The 15630-nt window shown below is 57.5% G+C and overlaps 1 protein-coding gene across 1 annotated transcript in view; it reads left to right on the top strand.

The window, feature by feature from the left end:
- The window catches only part of SLC2A4RG (SLC2A4 regulator), a 27137-nt gene that overhangs the window by 2887 nt on the left and 8620 nt on the right, over nt 1-15630 (top strand). The window contains exon 3 of the mRNA XM_025201661.1: nt 1914-2158. Within this exon, the coding sequence (XP_025057446.1) occupies nt 1914-2158 (245 nt within the window). The remainder of the gene's footprint in view (nt 1-1913; nt 2159-15630) is intronic.

Here is a 15630-nt window from a genome sequence, read left to right as displayed (position 1 = left end):
GGTCCTGTCCCCGCCGTCCCCGGCCGCGTTTGAGCGGAGCCAGGTGGGCAGCCGTGGTGCACCTTGGACTGCACGCCCTCCCCGCGCCTACACCGGGAGCCTGCAAGGTGCATCTCCTCCGCCCTGCCTCGAGTGCGCGTCCCCAGCCCGGCTGCACGGGGTCTTGGCCGGCTCCGACCTCCCCAGCACGAGGCGGTGGGAAGAGAGCGCTCTCCCCAGGGGCTTGGGTAGGCGCGGCCCATCCTTGGAGGCTGCCATGCCTCTCTGCGTGCCGGCCTGCTAGTGTCAGCCCACGGTGGGAGCTGATCTGAAACTAGAAAGCTGCCGCGGCGCAGATGGGACCTCTCGCGTTTGTGCTGGGAGCGCTTGGCGCCCGTGCCCCGAAGCCGGTGGCTCTCAGCCAGGGTGCCTCGAGATCCTTTCGAGGGTGCCGCGCCACGTGAGCCCGGCCATGTGTGCGAACGTGATTCGCGAGATAAACCCAGGGATTTCAGCCAGGACTCCAGTTTGGACCTGTTGCGGGTTTTCGGAGGTCTCTGCAACAGGAGAATCTCTCTCAACTCCCCCAAGTGACAACAAAGACATTTTCCAAGGGGGGTCCTCGAGCCTGGAAAGGTTGAGAACCGATGTCCGGAGCAGATGGGTGCTGTTCTGTGCCACTTCCTTTCTGGCGGGCTCAGCTATTTGTAGGCAGTCCGTGCAGATAGCGTCCTTCCCCCTCCTGCTCTTGGTGAGCGTGCTCCATCTAGCTGCTGGCCGAATTCTGCAAGCCTCTCTTCCCCGGTGCCCTGGGTGCAGTCCCACGGCGCGGTAAGTGCTGCCCTGCAGAAGCAGGGACGTCTCCGCTGTAGTCGCTTCTGCGACGGCAGCTCGTGGATGCCCGCCTGCGTCGGCTCCCCAGCTGGGTGGCTCGGGCACGGAGAGCGGCAGGCAGCATAACCTGCTGAGCACATTGAGCGCGGAGCCCACGCTGAGCTCAGGGCTGGGGCAGGCAGCGCCTGAGCGTGCAAGGCGAGAGCTGGCCTCGGTGATGTCCGTGAGCCGCTGCAAGCGTTCCCTGAATGGGGCAGAAGGAGAGCTCAGAGGGGCTCTTGACAAATTGCTAGAGGTTCTGGTTCGAGCCAGAGCGATCCCTGTGGTTGCCTTTGTCTGCACCTGCTCTGTTTGTGTAAGATAAAGCAAAGGTCCTGTACGCTTGGCTGCTCCCCTGTTTGCCCGGGCGCTGCTCTGAAGGGGGGAGGCTGTGCAGTGCGGAGGTGTGAAAGCAGCATGGCGTGACTACCCCAGACGGGGACCGCAGACCTCCCATCCAGCATGTGTGAACAAGACAAAGCTTGAGGTTTGGGGGTTTGTTTTTCTTGCTTTAACAAGGGAAAGGTGCACAAGTCAGCCCTGCTGCAAAGTGCCAGCGAGATGGCCCTGATGGGCTGGAGCCGCAGCCGTGGCAAGCTTCCCACAGGCCGCTTGTGTCAGGTCAGATGGGACGGCTGCGTGGGTCCTGCGTGCCTGAGTCCCTCCTCGGTCGAATTTGTTGGAGGGGACGGATTTCGGGCTGCAGGAGGGGCTGTTTGGAAGCAGCCATGCTTGTAAGGGCAAGGATGGAGCAGTGCTGTGCGTTGGTTGCAGAGTGGCTGCGAGGCACTGCTGATTTGCAATGTCCTGGAGGTTTTGGTAGCCCAGGGTTTCTCTGCGTGAGAATTGCAGCCCCTGAGTTTTAGTCCAGAAGAAGCATCTGTGAGCAGAGCCGTATCATAGCCTGTGCTTAGGGAGTGACCCTGGAGGGAGGCTCCAGTGCCTGTGCTATCTTGGGCACCGGGTGCTGCTATGCTGTGCCCTAAAGTTTCATAACCCCCCGGCCTCCGCTTGCATCTCTACCCCCACGCTAAGAGCTCTTCTCCGGGTCTCGCCTACAGAGTCCTCTCCGTTTTAATGGCCAAGGGCTGCTGGAAACAGCCGAACCAGCCAACGGGCGGCTGAGACACCTGACGGACCCATTGGTGCTGAACGGCAGGAAAGTGGAGGAGCGCCCGGGGCCGCCCGCCGCAGCTCCCAGCTTGCTGGAGGGGTCGGACAAGGAGGCAGTGCTGAGGCTCCTTGGCCTGGACTTGGAGCAGAGCCCTCCACCTCAATCCGCCTACATCCCAGTGCCCAGACAAAGGTAGGGACGTCGCGGTGGTGGTGGGGGGCACGGTGTCTGCCGCCCTGTGCAGGGGGATGTGGAAATGGCATGGCCTGCCCATGGCAGAGCTGAGCTAGACAAGGCATGTCTAGCAGGTGTGGCCTGGGGAAGCCGGGAGCCTGCCTTCCTGGAGGGGCTCTATGCAGGGCATCAAAGCCACCCTGTTTTCCCCATGCCGGGGCTGGGTGCTGCCACAGATGGAGGCATCAGTAGCTGTGCATGGGTGCATACGAGCACCCTGATTTCCATGGGGCTTCAGGGCTGCACGTGTCCCCTTACATCCTGCGCTTCTGCCAGCAGACAGCTGCTCCCCTGCCTGGAGATTTGAGTCTGGCCTGAGCTAGCAGGGGCGGCTGCTGGCTGTGCTTGCCGGGCTCTCGGTCAGGTATGCAGCGCACTGACATGTCACTTAACTGCACGCAGCTCCTGTAGTGGGGAAACACCAGGCTAAAAATAAACCTAATTGGGAGGCAATTATGTGCTGGTAATCTTCTTGGATTACAGGAGGGAGGCTGTGTCCTGCCTGAGTTTAGAAAGGCTCAGTAAGAAGGAAACGACGTTCTCCCTTGGGCTGGGAGTTGCCACCAAGGTAGATCGGTACCTGCTGGCGACGGCAGAGCAGGCCAGATGTTGCTTCTCTGACCTAGAGACCGTGCTAGAGCCACTTGTCAGGGCTGGGGGGTAAGTGCCTTCTGAGTGGACTGAAGGAAGGAAGGGGGAGAGTCAGGTCCAGGACCTGGAGGCACGAACCAAGAGTGTGAAACTGGACCCTTTCTGGGCGTTGGGTCCGCAGTGCTCTGCTTGTCCGGAAACAGAGGCCACTGCCAGAGACAAGGCTCCAATCTCCAGGGCCATGGTAGACCTGTGTCCTCCCGAAGGAAATCTGGAAGGGCTGGGCACGTGGTTACTTCCCAGCCCTCTTCCCCGTGGCGGCTGGCCATGGTGCACTTGGCGAGTCGAGAGCCCGCAGCTCATCGTCGCCGTCTCGTAGAGCTGCGTCAATCCACCGTTTCGCTCGCCTCTGTAGGTCTGACAACGGGGCCTTTGTGCAGCTTGGTTCTGTGCTGGATGCGCGGCACGGGGAGCCCAGCAGCTGCCTTGGCGATAGTAGACGGTGAGGGGCCGGTGGGGGGCTTGAAGCCCGAAGAACGCTGTCTCCTTGGCGTGGTGATGGCATCAGCTGCTGGCACCAGCCTCCTGCCGTGTTCCCACCCGCTCGCTGCCTTACCTCCTTGCTTTTGGTCGTACGTTCCCCACTTGCAGCTTTGCGCTGGGCTGAGCTCCTCGCTGGCTGCCACAAGGTGCAGTTTCCCAGCCTCTCTTGAGCTGTAGGCAAGTAGCTTTTCCATTCTAGTTTGCCCAGGCAGAGGAACAAGAGTGAGTCGGCAGAGCCTGGATGCGCTCCAGGAGGGTTTGAGTGCTTGGGGAAGGGGGGGGACAGCAGTCTGGGATCGGGCATGGGCAAAGCTGGAGGGGATGGAGCAAAAGGGGCAGGCCAGGCCTGTCGCTGGATCTGCCTGTCTGCTGCTTGGCCCAGTGGGACTACCTGAAGCCTTCCCGCGAGGCGAACAGGCGTCGTCTGCAGAGCTGCCGAGTTGTAAATCACATTTGCAAGTTCTGAAACCAATCCAGAAGATGGTGATGGGGGGTGTGGGGGGAGCTTGTGTTTTCACAACAGCTGCTTGGCACACACTGCCCAGACTTGGTTTTCAGAGTTTTATTTAGTTGGCCCTTTAAAGGAGGCCTTGGCACCCCTGCCAGCCTGCTTTGGACAATAGCGAGCTTGTTGCTGCCAGGCCTGCCCCAGTCGGGCATGGAAAAATCCAGTTCACCTTTCCCTTTTGCCCCAGTTGATTTCAGATACGTCGAAAAAATCATGTCCCGCTTTCTCTTGCTGGTGGCAAGTGATTTAGCTCTTTGCAGAAGTGTTGCTCCGGTGTCGAGTGAACAGCGTTGTACCTGGCCAGGGGGGTCTGTAATCCTCCACGGGGATATCCTAGATTGGAGCTGGGTGCTGAGCATGAGGGGCTGCTGGATTATGAAAACGGTGACGGCCCGGGCTTACTGCTGCCGCTCTGCTCTGGAGCTGCGCGGAGTCGCTGGCCGGCGCTTGCAGTAACGGTTGAACTTGCATACCTCCTGGACTGAAATAACTGCGCCTGACGTCCCAGGGAGGAGGGGCGGCCTCGGGCCCACAATAGCCTGGGTGTTCTGGGTAGCAGGAGCCTCCAAGAGAGGGGAGGGTGAGGGATGCAGGCTGGTGTTGCAGTTGGGCCTGGGAAAGCTTGGATCGCCTGGTATCCAGCAGGATTTATCCTGATGGAGACAGAGCTGCTCTTATATTTCCAGGTGTCACTTTGCGACTGCCCCTTTCAACCCAAAACTGTCAGCCCCATCTCTCTCTCTCCCCTTCCTGCCCCATCTGCTTCCTCTGACAGCTTCCCATATCTCTTCACCTGAGGCCAGGACGTGTGTTGTGATTTTTTTTTTTCTTTTTTTAATAAGAACATGTCTGTGGGGCAGGGCGGGACAGGACAAAGCATCTGGGTTTTTTTGGTGGGTTTTTTTTTAAAGAAACAAGCAGGCGAGGCCCCCAGGGGCTGTTCCTCCAAGGCAGAAGCCTGGTACCAGTTTTTTCTGGCGTGAGCTCCAGACACATCCTGTTGTTTTTTGTAATTTTGGAGAAGATCCATGATGCAGTTGTAACGACAGAGCTTGGGAGGCGAGACCTGCCCACGGACGGGACTTTTCAGCACGACATGAAAGGCTTAAATTTAGATTGCCCAGTCTGACCAGACCCAGACCTCCAGCGTGTCCTGTCTGGTGCCAGAGGTGACCCTAGAAGTAGCAGGAAGCATCTAGATCAGGGCCGTATAGAAGAGAAGCCCATTTTCTTGGGCCGGCACCTGCATCTGAAGTGACCCACCTGTCCTTGGGCAAGCAGTCAAGAGACCCTTGCTGGGAACTGACCCCACCTCGTTCTCGCACCAGCCCTTGCGAGAGCTAACGATGCCAGAAGATGAAGCAGAAATGCCAACTCCTCTTCTTGTCCTGTGTGGGGGATGCTTCTCCCCCTTTTCTCTTTTTTCACTTGGCTATGTGGCTGTACAGCGCTGGGGAAACAGCTCCCCAAGAGCTCACCCCAAATCTGTCATCAAAAAGTGGCGTTGTTCAAAAGCGGCTGTTGTGTGTGTGGTTTAGTAATCGCCACCTCCGTTCGGTGTTATGCGTTCTGTGCTATTGTGGGGAAGAGAGGAAGTCGGAAAGAAACCCAGAACGGCAGCAGCGAGATTTAAGGAGGAAACGAGACCGCGCAGCTCAAGTGCAGCTCACCTTGGCCTGGGGACTTCCTTAAGGCTGCCAAGATGATTTCACCGCCTGTAGCGGGCGATGATCTTCCTTAGGGAAGGCTCCTAAGCAGAACAGAGAGTCCTGTGGTTCACGATGAGGTTGATGTCATGCTCTACTGGGAGCTGTACTTGGGGTCTGGGGCTTGTCTACAAGGGGAAGTCGCCCAGAATAGCTGTTGTGAAATAGCTTGTTGGAAGGGGATTAAGTTAAATTGCAGCCAGGCACTCGGAGCGCAGGATAAAAGCGTTTGTACAGGGACTGAGTGCAGCATAGCTCTCCCACTTTCAAGTCATACCCTGGCTTATTTTGCCACGGCTTCCCAGAGTAGACAAGTCCTGAGATTAAAAGAAGACAGCTCTTTCAATCGTTTTCCAGTGCAGCCATTCTTTCTTGTGTCACCGTTAGGATTTAACGTGATTACCAGTGGTGTTAATTGGGTGACTTGATTGTTAGACCCATTGAGCTGTTGGTTCAGCTCTGATCCGATTAGTTAGATGCAGTTGTCGGTGCTGTTGGTTTAGTGTTTTGCTTGCTTGTTCTTTTTAATACAGTCCTTAAACACCAAAACCCAAGTACCCCAGGCGGGTGTAGCCTTTCAGCTTGCAGTGTTGGCCATGTAACTCCAAGAGCAAAGGAAATTTAGCTGCAGTGCTTGAGAGCCACTTGACTCGGAGGTCACGCACCGATTCCCTCGTGGAGTCGCTGCAACATGTTCTGGCTCCCAGGGGACATCCATAAGTGTTCAGATATCTTCCAAAAAGCAAACCTGGAAGCATCAAATCGGGGCAAAGAAGTTTTGATTGCAAAACTTGGTATTGCACATCGGGACTGGCTGAGAGAGGAGATGTCGCCGGCTCCACTCTGGGTGAAAGAATCGGTACCCATCTTTGAGCGATGGATGGGAGCCCTCGAACAATAACGCTTCCCGGTGGGGCTGACTATGTGGAAACTATGTGCTGGTGTGGCATAAGACAGGCTGGGTAGGACGTGACCTCCCTGCCAGCTGTGGGAGGATGCTGACTGCCTCGGTGAGCAGCAATCTCCTGTGCCAGTCTCCGTGTCCAGAGGGCTGGTGGGCTTTAGCAGGGTCTGGTAGCAAGAAGCTGGGTTTCCGGCATCAGGCCTGGCTCCCTGCACCATGACTCTCCAGCACTTGGGACCTGCTTCATCCAAGCCATAAAACTAGAACAAATATAATGGATTAGGCCGTGGATGTTCTGGACATCGGCATGATCAGCGCAGAGCTGTTGGCTTCTGGCATACCTCCTTCTCGTGATGGATAGCTCCGGGAGTCCTGGGCACGGCATTAAGTGCAGCCTCCCTCCAAGGGGGGACTGCTCAGCCTGGGACTACGTTCCTCCCTATGCTCCTATTCCAAGGTCTCTTATCAGCGTGCTCCTCAATTTTTGCCTCTCGGCTCCTCTGTGCCCCATGGCACCCTTTGCAGCCCTGAATCTCAGGCCTGTGTTATGCCCAACAGGCCTGCCTTCCTAACAAACCCAAATGCAGGGAAAGATGCTGAGGTCTGAGCTCTCCCAGCTGCCTAGCCCTGCTTCGTCGTGGTCAACGCCGCCTCGCTGCGGGCAGGACAGGACGGTGCCTCTCGACTCCCCGGCTGTAGCGCGGCTGGGCTGGGAGGCGCTCTGTGGGCATTTGTGGCCGGAGCGGGAGCGAGGCGGAGGAGTTTGACATATGTGCTGCGAGTGGTTTCCTTCCTGGAAAACAAGGGAGCGTTTTTCCAGGCCAGAGGTTTGAGAGCAGATTGCAAAATGGCTCCTGCTGTCTCTGAGCTTTCCAGGAGGCTAGTTCCCCGCTCGGGCAGAGCTGGCACTTCTGCCACGCGGGGCGTGCCAGTCCTCGTGCCGTGCGTGTGTGGCTGGAGCTGAACCGAGTCACCGCCGGCATGGTCTGCGTGAAGTGCGGGGAGGAGACGGGGAGGTGGACTAAGCTAACGAGGGCCTGTTAAGGCATCGCTTGGGTAGTAAACAACTCTGCTTGGCCCAGAGCCTGGCTGGCTCCTCCCAGCCGCTCACGCCGCCTTCCCTGCTTTTCCCATCCAGCTGTTCAGCTGCACGGGCCGACCGCAGGCCTGCACTTGGCTCCCGCGGTTGCTCTCTTGCTCCCGCACGTCCTCAAAGCTCCACTGTTTCTGGAGGGTGTCTGGGGTTGGGGGAAAGGATGTGGGAGGCGGCAGGTCGTACTCTGTCTGCCTGGAGGCATCGGGGCTGTCGGGAGGGCTCTCCAGGTGGGATGTGCTTGTCCCTCGGGAGCTATAGCCACAGGTTGCAGGCTACAAACTGATCCCAACTCTCCAGGAACGTCGGCTGTTCAAAGGTTTCATGTTTTAATCCTGAAAACTCTACGGGGCTGGGGGTGCAGATTCTTATTCCAGGACATTTTTCTTTCCAGGAGTAACAGGTGCACGGAGGTGTAGTGTTTAGGCTGTTAGCAGGTAGGATTTGTCACCAGAGCCTGGAGAGACCCTCTTTATTGTTTCTATGGCAGCAGGACTCTCGGGTATATTGGGAAGAGCTAATGCAGAGGCTGAAGCCCTGCAGCCCGTGCTGGGAGCTTGTCAGGGAGCCCCTGGGCTGTGACTCTGTAGATATATTTACCTAAGGAATTGTGAATGGTATTTCTCTGTAGTGGGATCTGATTGTAACCACAGCAGTTTTGTCTATAAATGAAGAAGGTTCCTAGCTGGGAGTTGCGTGCTGTCTTGCTTTTCTTGTTTTTATCCTCTCTTCTCTCCTTTCGCTGCACTCGATTCTTTCTTGACACCTCCTGTTCTCACCTGCTACTCTCTAGGATGGGCAGGCTGCCTGCCCTCCCCTCGCTGACCGTCTGGGCATCTGGGGCATGGGTGTCCTGCTGTTCTCCCTCCTCGTGGTCCGTGCTGACACGGGGCTTCATGTCCCCAATTTCTTGGAGTAGGTCTCAGGAGCAAGGCATGTCTGGCATTGCCTTAAAGGAGCCCCCGGAGGCACTTGAGCTGCCTCTTAGTTCGAGGTGCGATGCGGAGGGCGTGGGGGACAGCAGGATCGAAGTGGCAGCCTGTTTCCTCAAGCAGCCGCAGATGGATTGCCTGGCCCTTCACCGTGCCTGGGCGCGTGCTCTTCGCTGCTGCTGTCCTCCCTCCGCCGCGAACGCTTGGGAGGTAGGTTGTCTAGAGGCCACCTCGGAGAGGAAGTTGCAGAATCTGGCTGGTCTGATTTCTCTGTGACGCGATGCTGGTCTTTTTATGGCTGCGATCGAGCCCCTGGGGCTTCCCCTCTGCTGCGCATCGAAGGAGCAGGTGCCATTTGGCCCTCGCCTGCGGTTGTAGTGCAGTAGGCTGGGATGCGTAGTGCACGAGGGAGGGTGGAGAGGGGATTTCTCTCCCTCTAGGAGCAGAGGAGCCATCAGCACTGTTTCCAGGGCTGTGTTATTTCACACTGGTTCTTTCACCCTTCTGTGCCATTGCAGCCCCAGCTTCAGCCTTGCAGTTGACTTCCTCGCCTATGGTTTTGGCTGTTGGTTATTTCCTGGCCAGGCTCAGGGAAGAGCTTCGGCGTGTGAGGCCGAAGGACCAGAAGCTGGACACGGACCCCGAGCAACCCCCGTGGTGCAGTGGGCTCTGTCCATTGAGTTTCCCATCACCAGCCCTGTCTGGCGGAGGAATGGCGACGGGTACTGGATGTGCCTGGGAGGAGTGGCTGGTGGCCTGTGGCTTGGACCCCATGGACAGGAATGTTTTGGGCTCAGATGAAAGCCAGTCCAACTCCATTGCTCTCTGTGGGGTAGCCCCTGAACTGGCTGCATCATTTGTAAAGCTCCCCAAGTTGGCAGATCTCTCCGAAGCCCTGCCTCCATCAACCTGCCGCACACCTTCAGTTTTCCACTAGAACCTGGGAGGAGGCATCTCTTCCTCCCTTCCCACCCGGCGGCATTAAACCCGCTGTCTGCCCCCATCTCCCAGCTGTATCCGAGGCCAGCTTGAGTGTGCACTGCCTCAAGTTTGCACCTGCAACAGGATGCTCTGAGGACTTGAAACCTGAGTCGTGATCCCGCCTCAGATCTCTGCAGTCAGGGAAGGACCTCACGCATGCTAAGGGCTCACTTGAGACATGGTTTGGGACAGGGGCTGAGCTGTCACATAGCTGCTGGCTTTTTTTTTTTTTCCTTGCACGCAAAATCAGCATCCAGCCTGTGGAGGGAGCACAAGCTAGCTAAGAGTGGTCTCTGCTGCCCGCCCCTGTGAGCTGCTTCACCCAGACGGACAGAAGTAGGTGGCATTTGCTTCTGTTAGAGCTATATTATTTAAAGGGGTGAAACTTTAAATAAGCATAGTTGCCTGGGCGCACATCTGCACTACTTTTAATTAAAATCTGGGCCAGGTTTTGTGCGGCCGCGCTTGTTCGGTTGAATTCCAACCTATTTCTTAGCAGTTTCAGCGAAATCTCAGGAAACCTGGTCTGAGCTCTGGCAAGGGGCTCCACAGAGTCTTTTTGCACTCCCTGAACTAAATCAGTGTAACATTTTCATCTCGAGTTAAGCTGGTATGTCCCTGCTTGAAGACTTGCTAAAAGTAGAAAGGCACGGGTAAGAGCGTGCGAGGGAGAAGAAACGCTGTCTGCAGGCTTATAACGAAGCAATCGAACAGCGCAGAAGGCGATGAGTCCTTTCCTGGCCGAGGGTGGGCTGCACTCGGGATGCGGTGCAGCCTTTTGAAGTTGTTCTTGCTTCTGGGGTGGCAGGTACGTCCCCTCCAGGCAAACTGAGCCATTTTTGTTCAGCAAAGTGTTGTCATCCTGTTAGCAACCAGCCTCAGCCTCCTGGGGGAGGTCGGATGCTTGGTTTCGGGTGCCTCGTTTCCTCTCCCCTGGCAGGGGGACTTAGTGGTGTGTTGGCCTTGCAGCAAGTAGAGCCAAGCATGCTGGGGTTCCCCTGCTTCCTCTGCTGCCTTCGGGGGAAGGTGCCATCCAGAAGGAGCGTAACACCATGCACGTTGTGGGGACCTTTGGTCTCTGGGCTAGGATGAGAGCGAGGATGGATCCGTCTGAGTTGCAAGGGCTGTCGTATGATGATGCCTGGAGGCCCTGGCTGAGATCAGCACTGGTGCACGGTGCTGTACAAAACTGTAGCAAGACAGTCTCTGCCCTCCAAAGCTTGATGGTGTGGGTAGGCAGGACAAGAAGAAACGCGAGTGCCGTGGCTGCTCTACTGCGCTGCCTCTCTTCTGCCTCGAGCGTGGTCTGCGAGCGACTGTGATGGGGCGGGCGTGCCGCCCCCTTGCCGAGGACCCGCTGAGCCGCTGGTTGCTCTGTGTGAAGGAGGGCGGCATTCCCTGCTCCGGGATCTCCTTGGAGCTGTATCCGAGGCCCCGTGGCCTGGCGTTTGAGCCCTGAGCATGCTGGCAGGGCCCTCCCGCGGGAGGTGTGGGGGAGAAGGTTTGCCCTCTCCTGCCCCATCCTCCTGGGTCAGTTCCTGCACATGTATGGGGGTGCGCTCGCCTTCGGCTTTCCCTCCCAGTTATCCCCAGGATGGGCTGGGCTGGGCTGGGCTGGGGGAGACCCTCTCGACACAGGGGCAGGGTGCAGCAAGCACGACTTGTCCCATAGAGCGAAGCAAAGGGCTGCGAAGGACCCCGGAGGGGAGACGGCACTACCCAGGCTGCAGCCCATGCGTCCCTGCTCCTGGCGTGCAGCTGGGCTCGCCCCAGGGCGAGGGGTTTTTCGGCAGAGCCCGCAGGCAGCGTTCCCGCGAGGCAGCCGGTGCGGCCTGGAGTTCCTGGCCCTCGCGCAGAGAGGCTGCGACAGGAAGTTCATACGATGGCTCCCGGGCCAAGGCCCATCTCCCTGCCCCCTCCTCTCCGCCCCAATCTGGCTCCCGGCAGCCTCCGCCGCAGCTGCCGACTACTAATTTTGGCTCCGGGGCTGCGCTGGGCCAAACGCTGCTACAGGAAGTGGTGTGGGAGGGGGGAGAAGGGGCTTGCGATTGGCTGGGTCTCAACGAAGCTGCCAAACGAGCTGGCAACTGCCTTGCTATTGGCCCACCAGTCTCCATAGTGACGGTGATAGGCCGGGTGTCAGGCCCTCCCTTAAGTGCAATTGTTTATTTTTTATTAAAAAAAAAAAAAAATCTTTCCTCGGTGGTTCGCGCGGACGGGGCGAATCCCAGCTCCCCTCACTGAGGCTTGCTGGGAGGTCCGTGGCTCCAGCATGGCCCCCGTTGCATCGGGCCGTCCTCGAACCCCGTGCGCAGGTAGATGCTTTCCTTCGAGGCAGCGTGTCTTTCGGATGCAAAATGCGCTTCTCTGCAGCATCCGTGCCCGGCCCTGGGGGTGGAGCTGCCTAGACAGTAGTGATGGGGCTGCATGAGATGCAGGGAGGACGAGGTGTCTCTCAGTCCCGAGAAGTTGGCCTAACGGGTAAGTTCCTCCCGTGCTGGCTAACCTGGGGTTGTGCTAGGAAGGGAGCGGAGGAACTCTTTCTTCACGTCTCTGCTTCAAGCTGGTGATGTCCCTGCAAAGACTTGTCACAAAGTTGGATATCTCTTTTTAAACCGCTTTCTTCCATAGAAGTGTGAGAAATGGTACGTCCGCCTCTCCCTGGCTCTGCTGGATGACTTCTTGGTGGTCTTGGAGAGAGTCACTGCCATGCTCTCTCTTACTGTGCCCTTACAACTCTTTCGCATGGACCTGTGTGTAGCAAGGGCAGGCACCCTTTCTCCTGGGATCTGCTGTTGGGTTTAAACAGTTGTAAACACAAATGAAGTCTTGGGCAGCTGCTTCTGGGGTGAGCCCCAATAAGTGGTCGATAATACACAGCCTCAATGCATCCGTGGGAGAAGGGTCTGCAGTCGGAGGGTGGTGTGCCAAAGGGACACTGATACCCAGGGCCTTGGTTTTCAGACTCAGACAATTAGGGTTGGAAGGGACCTAGTCTTGGCCATCTAATCCCTTGGACATGTAGTCCAAGCAGGACCAGCCCCAACTCCATCGTCCCAGCTGAGGCTTTGTCTACCCGGGTCTTAAACACCTCCAAGGATGGAGACTGCACCACATCTCTGGGTGACCTGTTCCAGTGCTTTACTCCCCTCCTGGTGAGGAAGTTCTTCCTAATACCTTCCTAATTGCCCGCCGGATCTGAAAGGCCCAGCTCCTTCCTCCATAGCCTCAAAACCAGCTCTGAGCAAAAACTGCTCCCGGAGCCATTTCTTACAGCTTGGGGCATTCTGGCATGTGTGTCCGGGGGGAGGCCATCCTGCCACGGACCTGGCATACGCTGCTTAGCTTGCTGCTTCCTCAGAAGCCAGCGGCTCTCATGCATCTCGTTATCCTAGTTTAACGCATCTGATTAAAATCTGGCCTGGTTGAGATCTGACCTCTGCTGAGCAGGCTGCACCGAGCCTCCACCCCTTACCCCAGCCAGTCAGCGGAGCCTGGCTCGGCCCCATCAATCACAAGTGAGGGATGGCTTCTCCCGGGAGCCAATTGCAGGGCCTCGCAGTGCGGTCTCTTCCCTCCTGCCAAGCTCCATGGAGCTGCAGCCGCGCCACTGCGCAGCTGCCTGCCAGTCCGGTCCATAGCATTGCACAACTTGCGGCTAAACTATTACGTCCTGTTCCAGTGCCTTGTTCCAGCTGGCCAGGCTCCCTTTCTAAGGGCTGGTGCATGTCACTGCTGGATGTGGGGCGCTGGAAATGTGAGCCCGGTGTGGTGGCTGTCGGGACGCTCAGTACGGTGTCTGACTTTTATTTCCCCGATAGAATTGCAGGGGCTGTAAATCTCTTCCGAGGCCCCTCCCGGGCTGCTTGCTCTTGGCTGAGGCGGTAGTGGGGAGAGAAGAACCGGGGAAAGACGCTCCCTTCTTCTTTGCACCTTTTTCTAATAGCTCAGAGGGGTCGACCAGGTGTGGGAGTGAGTGCCTTGTGGAAACCTGCTGGCAGAGGCTGGAGGTCAAGTCCGTGGTGGGTATCGCAAGCCAGGTTGTAGCGTGGTGGCAGTGATTTTTGAAGGCGTTCTAGTTGCAAACTTACCTTTCTGTCTCCAGTGCAGAGCAGAGAGGATGTCAGATATTATGCTGGGAGATCAGGGCAGCAGAGAAACCTAGAGAGAATAGGAAGCGGCTAATAGAGCTGCCTCCACGCTGTTACGAGCCGTTCCTAGAACCCCAGAGCTCTGGTGGGGGACGTTGCAATGGCATGGGAGGAAGGAAGGGGTGGGCGTTGCAAGGCCCATTGGAGGGCATTTGGCAGTGGCTGGGCTGGAAAGCTATCCAGCACCCTCCTTGCCTCCTAGAGCACCCACTCCCACAGTGGCTGGGGGCAGCTGCGGGTGTCTGAGCTGGGGAGAGGTAGCCGGAGGCGGGAGCGCACCGTGCGGTGGGAGGGACAGGGCGGGATGGCGGGGCAAGTCTGGACCTAGGCAGGCAGCAGCAAACCGTGTCTGCACCTGGCAACTGTCTGGCAAGCTGCGGGGATTGGGAAACCTGTATCGCCCTGGTAAATATTAACTTTGGAGCAGAAAACGCCGTGCGGTTTACTGCAGGTCAAGTCGGTGCTGGGCTGCGGTAGAACCCGGGAGCCCGAGGAGGTGGATTAACCACCAGGTCCACCCTCGGCCTGTCTTTTTTTCACCATCCATCTCTCCACCCTGGCCCGTTCTCTCCTGGCTGCTTTCGAGCCGCTGGGGAGGATCAGGCAGCAGGTGCTGGTCCCCTGCTCTCCCCCGAGGCGGCTGCAGCGAGGAGGAGATGGGACCTGTGGCTGGCACTGAAGCCTGGGCGCAGCTTCTGGGAGCTGGAAGGAGGAGCCAAGGGGAAGCTGTGGTCTGGCTTTTAGTGCCAGGCATGTTGGGTCATGGTGAAGCCAAGACAGGCATGGCTGCCCGGAGTCTCCCACGCTTGGGGATCCTGCATGGCGGGGTGTGGAGGGCGCCCATGCCTGGCTGGAAGCGTGGAAGGGCTGTGTGGCCTAGGGGGCTCTGGGAGGACGGGTCTGCCGGCATCAGGCAGGTAAGGATGGACAGCACCTGAGCGCCAGCCCTTGCCAAGGCTGGCTCTAAACCCCCTGGAGCTGACCCTTCGCAGGCTCCTACAGCCGTGCCCTGTGTTCGGTCTGACTTGGCAGGGGAGGTGGGCTCGGGCCCGTGCCACCAGAAGCCCTTTCTGTTCACGGGCAGGCCTCGACTCGCAGCGTTTCGAGTTGCGACGAACGGCATTTACGGCGTTTATAAATCGACGCCCTGCTTCAACTTGGACGTTAGTTTTGATTTTACGACGCTTGATCCGATGCCACGCCAGCAACAAGTCCGCGGCATCGCCCACCCCCCTGGAGAACATCTGTCCAAACTTCCTTGGACACTTTCTTTAAGAAAGCAGACGAGACTCCCAAAAAACCCACAGCCAAGACCCCTTCAAAACGTCCAACCAAGTCACCTCAAAGAAGTCCTTCCACATCCATAGGATTGCTATGTACAATATAAATACATTAATGTAGCTATATGACTCATCTGTCATTGATCGAGTACAAAATTCTGGGTTATTTTTGGTGAAAATCGTGTATCAGGTCTTGGTTCAGGAACCGATCCCCCATTTATAACATTGTTTCCTGTGGGAAAATCGGTTCCATGTTACAACATTTCAACTTAAGACGTGGTTTTCAGGAACCGGTTGTGTCGTATATCCGAGGACTGCCTGTATTCTGGGCTTTGTGTCGTCACCCTCGCGTCCTGGAAAGCAGCAATAGACTTGGTTCCCCGCTCTCCCTCCCTCCCCCGTGCCAGCCTCGCATCTGTTTTAAGACGGGAAGAAACCATCTTTAACGCTTTGGGAGAAGCTGCCCAGCTCCTTCGCTGTTCTTGCCACCACAGTTAACTAGCCTGGCACTGGGCCACCCAGTCCACGCTGCCCGTCCCCCAGCCACCAGGCAGGGATTCATCCTGCCCACGGTGTTAGTTCAGACCAGACGAAGGTGGGTGCTTTGTGGGGAGCTCCAGAGTTTCTCCCGCTGCTCTCGTTTCCCCTTCTGGGTCCAACAGAACATCCTGCCCTGCCCTCCAGCCTCTGGTCTGCTGCCCCTCCACGCTCCTGCGGACCCGGTTCGGATGAAACGGGACA

This window comes from Alligator sinensis, unplaced genomic scaffold (assembly GCF_000455745.1).
Source record: "Alligator sinensis unplaced genomic scaffold, ASM45574v1 scaffold752_1, whole genome shotgun sequence".
Lineage (NCBI taxonomy): Eukaryota > Metazoa > Chordata > Crocodylia > Alligatoridae > Alligator > Alligator sinensis.
This window is presented reverse-complemented; position numbering and strand designations above follow the sequence as displayed.